General features: G+C 36.6%; 1 protein-coding gene across 9 annotated transcripts in view; it reads left to right on the top strand.

Moving 5' to 3' along the window:
* Positions 1–2,186: 2,186 nt before the first annotated feature.
* Positions 2,187–12,671, top strand: part of LOC104587004 (rab GTPase-activating protein 22-like) — a 93,261-nt gene continuing 82,776 nt past the window's right edge. For 5 of the 9 annotated variants that reach the window (XM_088894765.1, XM_010244421.3, XM_010244419.3 and 2 more), the window contains exons 1-3: positions 2,198–2,380; positions 2,781–2,945; positions 5,341–5,439. In XM_088894765.1, the coding sequence (XP_088750891.1) occupies positions 2,826–2,945; positions 5,341–5,439 (219 nt within the window). In that variant the 5' untranslated portion in view covers positions 2,198–2,380; positions 2,781–2,825. Of the gene's footprint in view, positions 2,381–2,780; positions 2,946–5,340; positions 5,440–5,581; positions 5,775–12,671 lie in introns of those variants that run through there. The other 4 variants (XM_019195956.2, XM_088894766.1, XM_088894768.1 and 1 more) reach the window with 3 other exon arrangements.

Below are 12,671 nucleotides of genomic sequence, written 5' to 3'. Positions count from 1 at the left end.
CAAGAGTTTTTTGTGAATTTTTATCAAATTGGTGTAATGATTTTTGAACCATACCAAGTTGGTCTCATGTTCTTTTATACGATTTGATTAATATCATATAAGTGTGTAAGAAAATAAAAAAATAATGAGAGAGGGAGTGGGAGAGAAATTGAGGGAGAACAACAGAAATTGAGGGACAAGGAGAGATCGACCGAGAAAGAGAATGAGAGAGATTGAGGGAGAATGATAGGCAGGCAAAGGGAATGAGAGAAATTAATAGAGAGAACGTAAATACTGAAATCGAAAACCATTTTTATTTATTTTCAAATCACATAGTCGTTGAGAAGAGAGAGATGACAGTGAGAGTGAGAGGAGGGAGAGAGAGAGAGAGAGAGGAAGAGAAACTAAAAAACCTTTTTTTTTTTAATTTTTCAATCGCCCAACATTAAAGGGCAATTTTGGTATAAGATTTTTGTTGTGTCCAACATGGATTGAGAGTCCCATATTGGCAACAACCACATAAACCTCCAATGACATGGCGAGAGTTTTTATAATTTGAAATGTAGAGCCGGTTGTCAGAGCTTTGTCGGTTTTAGGACCAACCTGCATGCAACCTAATTTTAAATGTATAGCCCACTTTGACTATAATTCTCCCTAATTTATAACTAATCTGAAAGAAAAGCTATTTTCTTATCTAGATGGTGGGTCAATGGTTCAACTTTTCGAAGAAACCTATAGTGCCATAATTGAATAATAAGTATTTAAAAAATGATAGAACACCAAAAATAAAATTGTACAGATTTTGTAGAAAACATTTGAGAACACTTCTAATGTTATATGATCATCATATTAAATAAAAATAATTGTTAAAATAAAAGTTATTTTTATTTTTGACCGAAATGGAATACAAAATTTAATAATAATAATTATTATTTTTATAATTGTTATTTGCTACAAGCATTTAAGTTTATTTTTAATCTTATTATTACTTTTGTTAATTTTCAATTTCTATCTTAACTATGATATCTCTAAAATTTAAGTAATTAATATGAAGAAAAATTTATCACATACAATGCATGTATTTAATTACTATATAAATATAATAATGTTATTTGTATTCGTTTGTCTCAAGGCAATGAGAGAGTGAGAATGCCACTCCATTAGTTTTCGAAGGAGAATGGAGAAAAAGTCATGGAAAGTTGAATGGAATACAATTCCTGTATAGATTGTGTTAGCTAGTTTAAAAGTGCTCATTGAACATGATTCTTTTGTTGGTTATTGTGGCTTGGTGCCAAATTTACTCCTTGAACTGCTCTAAGGCTCAGTTTGGAAAGAGTACAAATACAAGTATGTATAATGTAAATGCATACAAAATAGAAGGCTTTGTACTCTATATATTTGTATTTGAATTTCTTCCAAACTGAATCAAATGCAAATATAAATATGTACAATGTAAATACATATACAATAATACAAAATACAAGATTTTGCGTTGTATATATTTGTATTTATACTCTTTCCAAACTAAGTCAAATGTCTAAAATCTATTTAAAAAAAGGCTTTATTTCAAGGAGGAAATAAAAGAATAGTTTGTATTTAAATTTAAATAAAACTCCTCACGAATGGGTTACTATTTGATTGTTTATTTTTATTTTTTAAGATCGGCACGTATTTGAAATTACCATTTTTCAAAGTTTATACATGTTTTCCTTTCTTTTCTTTTCTACCTTTTCCTTCAAACCAAACATAGCATTAAGAGTTTAGATTAGATGAGAATGGTGGTCCGTTGTTGACAAGTTGACTGGATTGCTGAAATCTTGTGATTTGTGGTCTTAAAATGCCAAATTATGTTGTCCAAAACTGGTTATAGTAAAAGAAAAAATAAATAAGGAAAGTTTTGACATTTCACATACTTGTACTGTCCTCACGTCCAGACCATCGCTTGGTTCATTTATTTTCCATTATCACCGTTGCACGTGCACCACTGACCACAAGGGGTTGTCTGGTTGACTGTTACGCTGACGACCAGATAAAGTCCCTGAGAAACGACGAATAGAAAATCCTAAACTGCGCGGCCGTGCGTAATACTCACAATCCCAAAAAGTGGGATTCTGGCGCGCATTACGCACCTCGCGTATTCAAGAGAAATCTCTATATAAAAATAATAATTAAATAAACAACAGAAATTGAGAAAAGGATTGAAAGTTGAGACTGAGACGTTGTTTCTTTTCTTTTTTCTTCGGCCTTCATGGCTTCATCGTTCATAATTAATTTTCTTATTATTTTATAATTATTATTTTTCAAAATAAAAAACTCCGGCCAGAGAAAACGGTCTATGTTAATGGCGGAGCTCGTAGAACTCCGCTCGGACCTCAGATCTCCATATCTCCACTATTTTCAGGTTAATTTATGTTATCTGTGTTTGTTTTCGTTTTTCGGTTCACTTGGAACTTCAAATCGGTCTCTTTTGTTCGTGAAATTTTGAATCGGATCACTAGCCATTCTTGTTCTTTCTCAATCCATAGTTCGCCCTTGCCGAATTGCGCCAAACCTTTGAATTGGATGGTTTTCTGATTATTTTCTTTCAATAGCTTATTTTACTTCATAATTGTTCGAATTAAATAATGAAATCTACTTCCAGTTGATTTTCAAATGGATTTATCTTTACTGCAGTTTCGTTTTTATGTTCGGATAATTCCTGTTTCTCTTTTCCTCCCTCCTAATGTGGGAACATCATTTTCTTTGCAGCGGTTCTTTTATTACGAAGCTAATTTCTGATTGATTCGTTGTATTGGTCTCAGGAGGTGAGAACGTAAGAGGAGGGGGGAGGGGTGGGGGGATTTGTGATGTCTTTAGACGAAGAGGACAAGCAATGGACTTGTGTAAAGGCGGGTACGGTCAATTTGCAACTTATAAGTTCTATTGTTCGCGATATTCGGGAGCCTTGCCTCCATTCACCTACAAAGGTTAGTTGAATTACAAAATACATTGAAATGATGCATTTTGCATTTCCAGAAATGCAGGCCTGAACACAAAATGCAGATAAATAGTATACTCGATTTGCTTAATAGCAATGCAGTATCAGTAGTATGAGCCATTGCCACTGTTAGAAAGTTGCTACGTTTAACTACAAAATAACTTTAGATTTTATTTAGAAAATTATATAAGCCACTCTCTTGCTAACTGAAAATCATTTCCATCATTGGGAAACTCGAGTTCTGTTTCAAAAACTATATATTATATAAAAAATGTCGATGGCATTACGCATGTAAACCTCAAATTGCAACCAAGGTTCAACTTAACCTTTTTTCTTTGATAATTGAAATAAAGGTTCAACTTAATCTTTTTCAACCCTGCTTTTATAGAAACAACATGAAGAAGTGATAATTGGTAGGTATTTTGATGGAATTTTTTTTTCTTTCAAAAGGAAAAGTTGGAGCTAGTTGACATCATGCATGAGAAGTTTCTACAATTTTTCCTAGGAACGAATTCAATGATGTTCCATTAGGTAAAGTAAGATGTCCCTATGAAAATAAGGAAATTCTTTATTAGTCATATGGATAGAATTTTGTTTTTGATAGAATGGGAAGCCCCTATTCAGAGTGGAGACAATTTACTATTTTATGGCATTAGGTGGAACTTAATGATATGCTTTTCCAATTAATATGCCTGTTCTATGGTCCTGTATTAAGAACATTGTCTACAACTATGTATATCAGTATATGTATTCCACATGCATGTGACAGATTCAATATTAAAAATAAGGAGTGGTAATGAGATGTTTTCACAAGTAATTGTGGCAAAAGAGCATTAATGTGTTTTATGGGGTCCCAAATGATCCCAAACTTTCTTCCTGGAGTTGGCACATCTACATTTCATCCAGGATCCATCTCATTGTATTCAATCTAGATTTGGTGACAAAGGGTGACAAAGGAATTGGCAGTAAGGTAACCAAAACAAGGGAGCAAGGATGGGACTTCAACCCAATTGTTGCCTTGTTGGTAATAAAATGCTTTATTGTCAATAAAATAAATTTAGGGCTAATTTTTACTTTCACCCACTCATTTCATCTTTATGCCTGCTACAAGACCAAACTCCCCAAAAATTCCAAATTCATCTTTTCGATGTAAACTCCCTGGGAAAATCAACTTTCTTTCAAAGGAGGTTTGGGATCCAATACTGTTTACTAGAGTGTTTCACCTATTAATAGTAATCTTGCCGTGGTCTCTATTCATGGACTTTGCTCCCTCCATATCAACAAATAATCAAAATCCATGATATCTCACAACTCACAAGTCATACTTAGTCTCTATAGACTACAACTAATAACTGACAATTCAGACCTCTAAAGCAAGTGTAATAATATAATTGAATCACAGAGTAGAAATGTGGCTGAAAAACACAATGTTAAAGTAATGAAGATACCCCTACAAAGCTGAGTACAAGAAAGTTTAGTGAAAATATCAAAACTTCCCAGACTGCTAGACTCATGTAGCACTATTGATCATCTTGATGTCCATATCATCTTATTTACCCATTCCTATGGTTTGAATTGATCTATATCCTAAAACTTTTATAAAGTGGTTACGAGGCCAGCAATGTTTTGTAAGGCAGAGTGTTGGGCAGTCAAGAAACAACATGTCCACAAAATGAGTGTGGTAGAAATGCAAATGTTGAGATGGGTGAGTGGGAAAACTAGAAAGGGCAGGTTTAGAAATGAACTCATTAGAATAAACCTAGGAGTAGCATAAATTGGTAATAAAATGAGGAAAAGTAGACTAAGATGGTTTGGTCACATGTAGGGAAGACCATGTACAACACCTGTAAGAAGAAGTGATCTGTTACAAGTTGAAGGGGCTAGAAGATCTAGGGGCAGACCAAAAAAGACATGGGTTGAAGTAGCTATAAATGATTTAAAGGAGCTCCTAATTTAACAGTGTGTGGCACTGAACAGAATGAATTGACCAAACAGGATTCATGTAGCTGATCCCTTGTAGCTGGGGTTGGGCTTAGGTGATGGTAAAGGGCAGCCTGGTGAATGAGGCTCCCACCAATTCGGGGTCTGGGGAGGGACAGATGTATACGGTCTTACCCCTGAACATACAGAGAGGCTGTTTCCAAGATTTCAGCCCTGGTCGCCCAGGTCGAAATGAAACAACCCAACTGTTGCACCAAGGCCTACCCTTAGATGATGATGATTCTGAATGTTGCACTGTTCCTAATTTCCATAGATACATTTATTATTTCATGAATCTATTTTATAAGTCATCCCTCTTATTTAATGCTCTTGAATGCATTTAATGGTATGAGTTGTGTAATCATCGATATCTCTTATCTTGCTTCTTGTTTCTAATGTTGTAGATTAACAAAATGCTTAAGCCAGAGAAGTGGCAAGCAACTTTTGATAGCAATGGGAGGGTTCTTGGCTTTCAAAAAGTACTTAAATCAATTGTTTTGGGGGTGAGTTCTTTCACTGCTTTCTCATATCCTTTGCTTCAGTAAACATTCTTGAATTCCATTTATAAGTTTTCTTGGTGCAGTACTTAGCTAACTACTAACATGTTCCATAGTCAATAAGTTCTGATGCCTTGTCTTGTTGCAGATTAGTTTTTGCTTCATTTGTTAGCAAATACATATGTTGCAAGATATGACAAGGACACAGCTGGATATGGTGTCGGATACAAAGTTTACATTAAAGATTGAAGCATCCACCATGAGATGACACCCTTTTATGCCAGTATCTGGGTATCATAGGCATAGACATGCTTTAGAATAAACAAGCATGATTCTCCATGGTAAAGTTGTTTGAGTAGGCTCACTGTAGTTTAAGGATCTAAACAATGGGAAATTCAAAGTATTTTTGGGAGAAAAAAAAGAAAAAGAAACAGAAAATAGTTTTTTTTTTCATGTCTATAATCTCAATTGAGGAATGCAAAAAGTACAGTAAAAGGGGGATAAAAAAACAAATTAGTAGGTAAAATATTATTTATCTATGCATAGAAATACAAGTAATATGCATCTCCACTCAAGATGTTCAGTAGCAGTGAGAGTGGTGGGAGTGGAGCCTGAAGCTATTCCAAGGAAGATGGAAGTTTTCTCAGATGGCATTCCATAGTATCTGGCTTGCAACCTCTGTTGAAGCTGCTCTCTGGAATGAAGGTTGTAGGTTGGAGCATGAACAAGTTGAGGAAGATGAACTACATGGTGGGGAAAGATTGGAGAATTCAATTTTCTTGGATCCTTATTTGAAAAAGGATTTGCTGAATTCAAATAGCCATGATGTTACATGCCATTTCACTAATAATGGTGGTGCTTCAAAATTTGGTGTGCAGTTTGGCAGTAGAACCTTTGCATGATGGGAGAGAGGAATTACCTCCTGTCCAGAAAATTGTTGACGTGCATGGTAAGCATGGGGAGGCAAACCGACAAGTTTTAGGAGGGGGATGGGTTTGGATGGAAACAAGGATGGGTTTAAAGATGGTTCAAGCAAACAAAGAGTCAAAACAAGAAAGTTGAGCCTTGAGGTTGGTCGACCCAGTTTAAGTGGTTGGGTTCATAAGGCACATGGCGTTTTAGGGAGTCACATGACCCAGTTGGGAGACTTTAAGGAGGATATTTCTTCTTTCCCAAATGAGACCCTTGTGAATAGTTTGGATGCTGAGAGAGGTTTAACCTCTGGATAAACTCCCATTTGGTCTGACCCTTTGCTCTATGCAATATTTGGGTAGAATGTTGATGGAAGAGTGCAGGGTGCTATCGACCTAATTCCAACTAGAAGATCGGAGAAACCTGTTAGACTGAAACAGCAGCAAAGCAGTAGTAGTAGAGAGGATGGGCGAGGGTTTGACGAGTCTCAAAAGGAAAACTAGAGTTGCAAGTTAAGAAGCATGTCACAAGGAAAAGAATCGGACTTGGGAAAGAAAAGGATGACATTTGGGAATGGGTGGCTACAAAATATGTGAAAGAGGTAGGCTTGAACATTCACTTGGTTGTAGGGATGGTGGTACAAGGAAGGTGGAAACAAGAACTGTGGGAAAGAAGCTTTTGCAGAAATGGGGGAAGAAAAGGATGAACAGCTAATCCCTTTGTTGATTGTGGAATCCTTCAAGATTTATTTGTCAAGGAGTCAACTGTAGTTCCTCAAATCAACAAGTCTCTTAAGAGTGGTGGAGACTGTTGAGGAAGCAGAACCAGTTGGGAATGGAAAAACTAACTTAGGTGGTCAGCAATCAAATTATACAGAAAAAGTGTTAGAGGGAAGTTTTTATGTCAACAACTGATGTTACCGGAAACAGCCTGATGTACCGCTACTAGCAGCGGTACAAGGTATACAGATGGCTAGTCAAATTGGAGTGACCAATCTGCTAGTAGAAGGGGATTCCAAGGTAGTAGTAGGCTGGCTAATCAGCCCAGAAACATCCTGTTGGGGATACAGGGATCTGTTAAAGAAAGTTAAATGGATGACAAGGAATATGACTGTCAGGTTTCAGTGGGTCAGAAGATCAGCAAATGCAATGGCTGATTCTTTGGCCAAGCAAGGGGTGTCAAGGGGAGATCTATTTTGGGCTACTTTGTAATTGTGTCTCAGGCCTGGGCAGTTTTGGTGTATATGGCTCAGTCCTAGGGGGGGTAACATCTCGTGTCTCCTCCTAGGCTGATATCTGATTTAATAAAACTACTTTCATTCATCAAAAAAAAAAAAAACAACTGATGTTACCGGAGGTCAATGAAACAGTTAATAAAGTTGAGATAGGAAAATCAATTTTGAAGGGGCTGCGAGAGGATAGCCTGGATTGTCGCGAAAAGCTTGAGAATTATGAGTGCAACTGTGCAAGTTAATAGGTCTGAAATTGTGTAAGAGAAAAAAGAAGTTTTTTTTTTTGAAATATCAAGAGCAAAAGGAAGTATAGAACAAAGCTGATAACAAATGTGGAAGGAAGAGAAAACATAGCAGTAGAGGGAGGGGTTGGAGTTGAAGATGACAGTACAATTGAGTCTCCTGAAGAAGGTATTATCATTGATGAAACACATGAAATTGGGAGATCTATCAGCTTGGAAATAATGGTGAACAAAGAAGTGGAGGTAAGTAAGATATTGGGTCTGTGCTTTCTGGGAGGAAGGAATTTGCAAGAAAGATATTTAGGGAATTGGAAGAAAGAGCCTGCTTGTCATTGAGGAGTAGGGAGGACATTATGTTGGATGATAGGGAGGCAAGTCCTCTGGTGAGGAATGGTGACGACCAGGAAAAGATTGAGATCTTCTGGGGGTGAAGGGAATGGAAGTGTTGGAGACAAGGATTTGAAGGCAGCTCAGATCTTTGAGAAAAACGTTATTTTGGATGAGGCAAAAGATCAGGAAGTTTCTGAGAGAAGACCCAATGCAGTTAGATAGTTCAAAAGTGAAGTCTCAGGGCACAGTTCAGGTGTCTAAAGTTTTTTCTAGGCTGAAGGGGGGCCTTTTCTGGGTTGGGTCTGTTAAAGAGGGTGAAGAAATAAAAAAAGATGCCTAGGTCAAGTTAAACATTTCCCCCTCTTGGGCCTACTTTAAATGTGTATCAGGATTCCATAGTTTTCAAGGCTCGTAGGTGAAGCTAAGCTACCCAAGTGTGCCTAGATGCCTAGGTGCCTAGGCCTCGCCTAGGCGATAGATTTTCCTCTAAAGTGTCTAATGTTTACCTTTAGTCCCTAACGTGTGATACTACTGTTTCAGTAAATTTTTACTTCAAGAATGATGAAAAGAAGGGAGTGCAACCCCTATTTCACAGTTGACAGTCCAAGAGAAAGAAGTATAATACGTAAAAAAAAAAGGAGTGATGCCTTGTTCTAGTTGAAGAGATAGAAGCAAAAATGTAGAAGTGCAGTCCCTGTTTAGTAAAAACAAAGGAGCAAAAAAAGTGAGAAAAAACAGGAAAAATGAGAAAGAAAAGAAGGGTTGAGACTGGAGACCCTATTTTGGTCCAAGAGAAAAAGGAAAAAAAGTAGAAAATGAAAATGAAAAAAACTAAGAAAATGGGAGCAGAGCCCCTATTTATGCCTGAGATAAAGAGTCAAAAATGTAGAAGTGCAGTCCCTGTTTAGTAAAAACAAAGGAGGAAAAAAAGTGAGAAAAAACAGGAAAAATGAGAAAGAAAAGAGGGGTTGAGACTGGAGACCCTATTTTGGTCCAAGAGAAAAAGGAAAAAAAGTAGAAAATGAAAATGAAAAAAACTAAGAAAATGGGAGCAGAACCCCTATTTATATGCCTGAGATAAAGAGTCAAGGAAGAAAAGAACTAGGAAAAATTCTAAGAAAAGAAGATAAAGAACAAGGAGGCAGAGCCCCTGTTTCAGTCCAAAAGAAAGAATAAAAAAAGTAAGAAAAATAACAGGAAAGAAAAAGAAGAAAAAAGGGGGCGGAGGCCCTGTTCAAGTCCAATAGAATGAAGGGAAAAGCCGGGTAAAAATATAAGAAAGAACACGGGGGGGGGGGACTCCTATTTCAGACCAAGAAAGGATGGTAAAAAAGAAAAAAAAAAGCTAAGAAATGAAGAAGGGGCAGACTAAGAAGAGGAGGAATAAATACCTGATGTTTTGTTCAAGTTCAAAAATCGGGGCTCTTTGATTGATACATTGAGTCTCTTTGGTCTTCAAAAATCCTGATTCAGCACTAACAAGGCTTAAAATCATAAATATAACAATATTCACTATTTAGTACATATTACAATTAAAAAAATGGTACAGTATAGCAGGATGTACTTTAAGAAATATTAACTAATCAATTAGAAAATTACAAATATATATTTATTTACTTATTAACTAGGCATGCACCTAATTAATAAATCTTTAGTTATTTGGGCGAGGCAAGCTTTTAATAGCACTTAGTCGTCTAGGTGTTGCCTTGACAACTATGCAGGGTTCTTTTTTCTGTGGTGTTCAGTCAGGGGTCATTTACAGCAGGTTAAGTTTGGGGATTTAGGGTTTGGTTGGGATGAGTTGTAACTTGATTTTTTGTGGGGAAGGCTTGATTTTAAGGAGAGGTTTGTTTGTAAAATGTTTGGGGATTCTGTTTCTTTATGTGTTTCTAAAGTTGTTAGGGAGGGTGTGGACTTGGGGCTGTTTTGTCTTTTGTTGGTGGGTGATTTCTTATCACCTGTTTTGTATCTTCTATTCTCTTCTTGAATAATTTTATTTTTTATTTATCTTCAGAAGAAAAAACTTAAGTTAGATATAGAAAGGCCATTACCCTATATGTTGGTCCCAGCAATCTGGGGTCTTGGGAGGGGTGGACTAGATACAGTACTAATGTTTGATATTTTCTCACACAAAGTGGCTGTTCTCAGACTCAAACTCATGATCCCACACCTATCAGCCTGAGATTTTACCATTACACCAAGTAATGGCCTCTTAATCATCAACTTAGACATGATGCTAAATGAGTCCGGAGCCCCACCCATGTGGTTTGAGGCTTCAAAATCTATAACCCAAGACTTGGAGGATGAAAGACATGCTATACCTGATTTGGCAAGAGTAGCAATGTTTTTGGAAGAAGAAGACATGCAAAGTTTTTCATACTCATTATGTGTGATGGATATCATCTCCTTTTTCCCTCTATACCTCCGTTTCCTCTTCATCCTCATTTTTGGTTGTGTTTGTTTTGTTTATAAACTTGGTTTTGGTTGAATATACTTGATCGTCATGTTCTTAAATGTGTGTTTCTAGGATATTCTTGGACCCAGAAAGGTTATAAATGCTATAATCCTACCCTTCATTGCTCTTTTGTTCTTTCCTAATGTTTCACTTCTTGAGAACGTATCACTTTTCTCTGTAGTGGAGTCTCTCTCATTTTCTCTCCTTCCTTTGCCTCGTCCTTCTGTAGAGTTTCCCTGATGTTGGCAGACATATTGGTTCCCACTTTTGAGGTTACTATGTGAGCACCCATTCATAGTGTACACTAAAGGACTGTGGGGAATCTTTTCTCCAACTCCATATTCTATTGAGCCATCATAAGTTTCACCATTGATAGATCCACTTGATATAGATTTGACTATTGTTCTTCAGAAAGGTCAGCGTACTTGTACCAATCATCCTATTTCCCGTTTTATGCTTTTATTCATTGTCTCTTTCCTACTAGTGATTTGTATTTCTTCTTTCTTCTGTGTTTGTTCCTCGTTTTGTCTTGGAAGCCCTTGCCTCACCTAATTGGAAGAATTTGATGCATGAAGTCCAAAATAGGTTCTCTACCGGTAATTATTTCCTTATGTTACTTAGGGGGAGTTAGGAAGATGTGAAGGTTGAGAAAGGCAGTTTGTGGTCTGAGACAGTCACCAGATACTTGGTTGGTAGTTTTAGTTGTGCGGTATAGGAGTTTGGATTACATTAGTGTGGCGTTGACCATTTAGTCTTTAATACATATACTTCATCTGCAAAGATCGTTCTTGCAGTTTATGTTGACAATATCATTATTACATGAGGTGATACTTGAGGAATTGATGAATTGAAATAGTTCCTGTAGCACAAATTCCAAGCTGAGGACTTGGGAGAGTTAAAGTACTTCTTGGGATTGAGGTGGTAAGATCTAAGTATGAATCTCTCTCTCATAGCGGAAGTATTTACCTGATTTGTTGGAGTAAAAAGGGTTATTAGGTGCTAAGATAGTTGAAACTCTTATTGACCCAAACATTGAGGTAACTGATAGTGAGGGGTAGTTATTAGATGATCAAAGAAGATATAGGAGGCTGGTGGGGAAACTTATCTATCTTATTATTACCAGATCACACATAATACATCTCATTTAGTGTGGGTAGTGTGGGAGTGGTCAGTTAGTTTATGTAGAACCCAAGAACCAGTCACTGGGAAGGTATTGCCAGAGGTCTATGTTATCTAAAAGGTTCTCTAGGCAGTTTTTTTTTTTTTTTTTTTTTCTGATCAGCAAAAGACTTTTTTTTTTGCCTAAGGAGTGTGTCTAGTGTGTGTAGGTTGAGTTGGTGTGGACTTGTTCCTTAGTGCCGGAGGGCGCTCAAGCAGGAAGGCTGACCTATGGAGTGGAGAAGTGCTACTGCTACCATAAGTGCTGCACACAATGTTGGAAGTGTATAAGTCCATGACATGGAATGATGGAGCTCTTTGATATCTATGTTCAAGCTAGGGGGTGTTAGAAGCTGTTAGAGGCTATTAGTTACAAATATGTATAGGCAGAAGGGTATAAATGCCTTTTGCTTATTCTTTTATTTTTTATTTGTCTAGTTACTTAAAGAAGGGGTATAAATATCATTGTACACAGAAATATAGTCTTAATAAAAGAAGGGAGGCAGTTAGAGAGAGAGAGTTTTGAACTCTCACACTGTCGCAGCCTTATTTTCTTTTCTTTTCTCCTCTCTTTTCCTCTCAGTTCAGACTCTTTCTACACTACTTCCTCTTTTTTTCTTGCTTTTTCTCTTGACTCAAGGTGGACCACACATACAAAATATTGCAACTTCAAATGAAAATCAAATAAATAGTTTGGGCTCCTTAGAATTCATCTTCATGTGAACTACCTATTAGGTTGCCCTCAATGTGTAGAATCTTGAATGATCTGTATTCTAAAACAAAATTATTGAAGGCAAAGTGCTGTGATCACTAGACATGTGAGGTTTAGCTTAATAAGACCTGTTCTTTAGAAGAACTGAATAAAAAGTAAATATTTCCTTTATGTAGGAATGCAGAAAAAAAGTCTTAA

The sequence above is a fragment of the Nelumbo nucifera genome, chromosome 1 (assembly GCF_055504915.1).
Source record: "Nelumbo nucifera cultivar China Antique chromosome 1, China Antique-T2T, whole genome shotgun sequence".
Taxonomy (NCBI): domain Eukaryota; kingdom Viridiplantae; phylum Streptophyta; class Magnoliopsida; order Proteales; family Nelumbonaceae; genus Nelumbo; species Nelumbo nucifera.
This window is presented reverse-complemented; position numbering and strand designations above follow the sequence as displayed.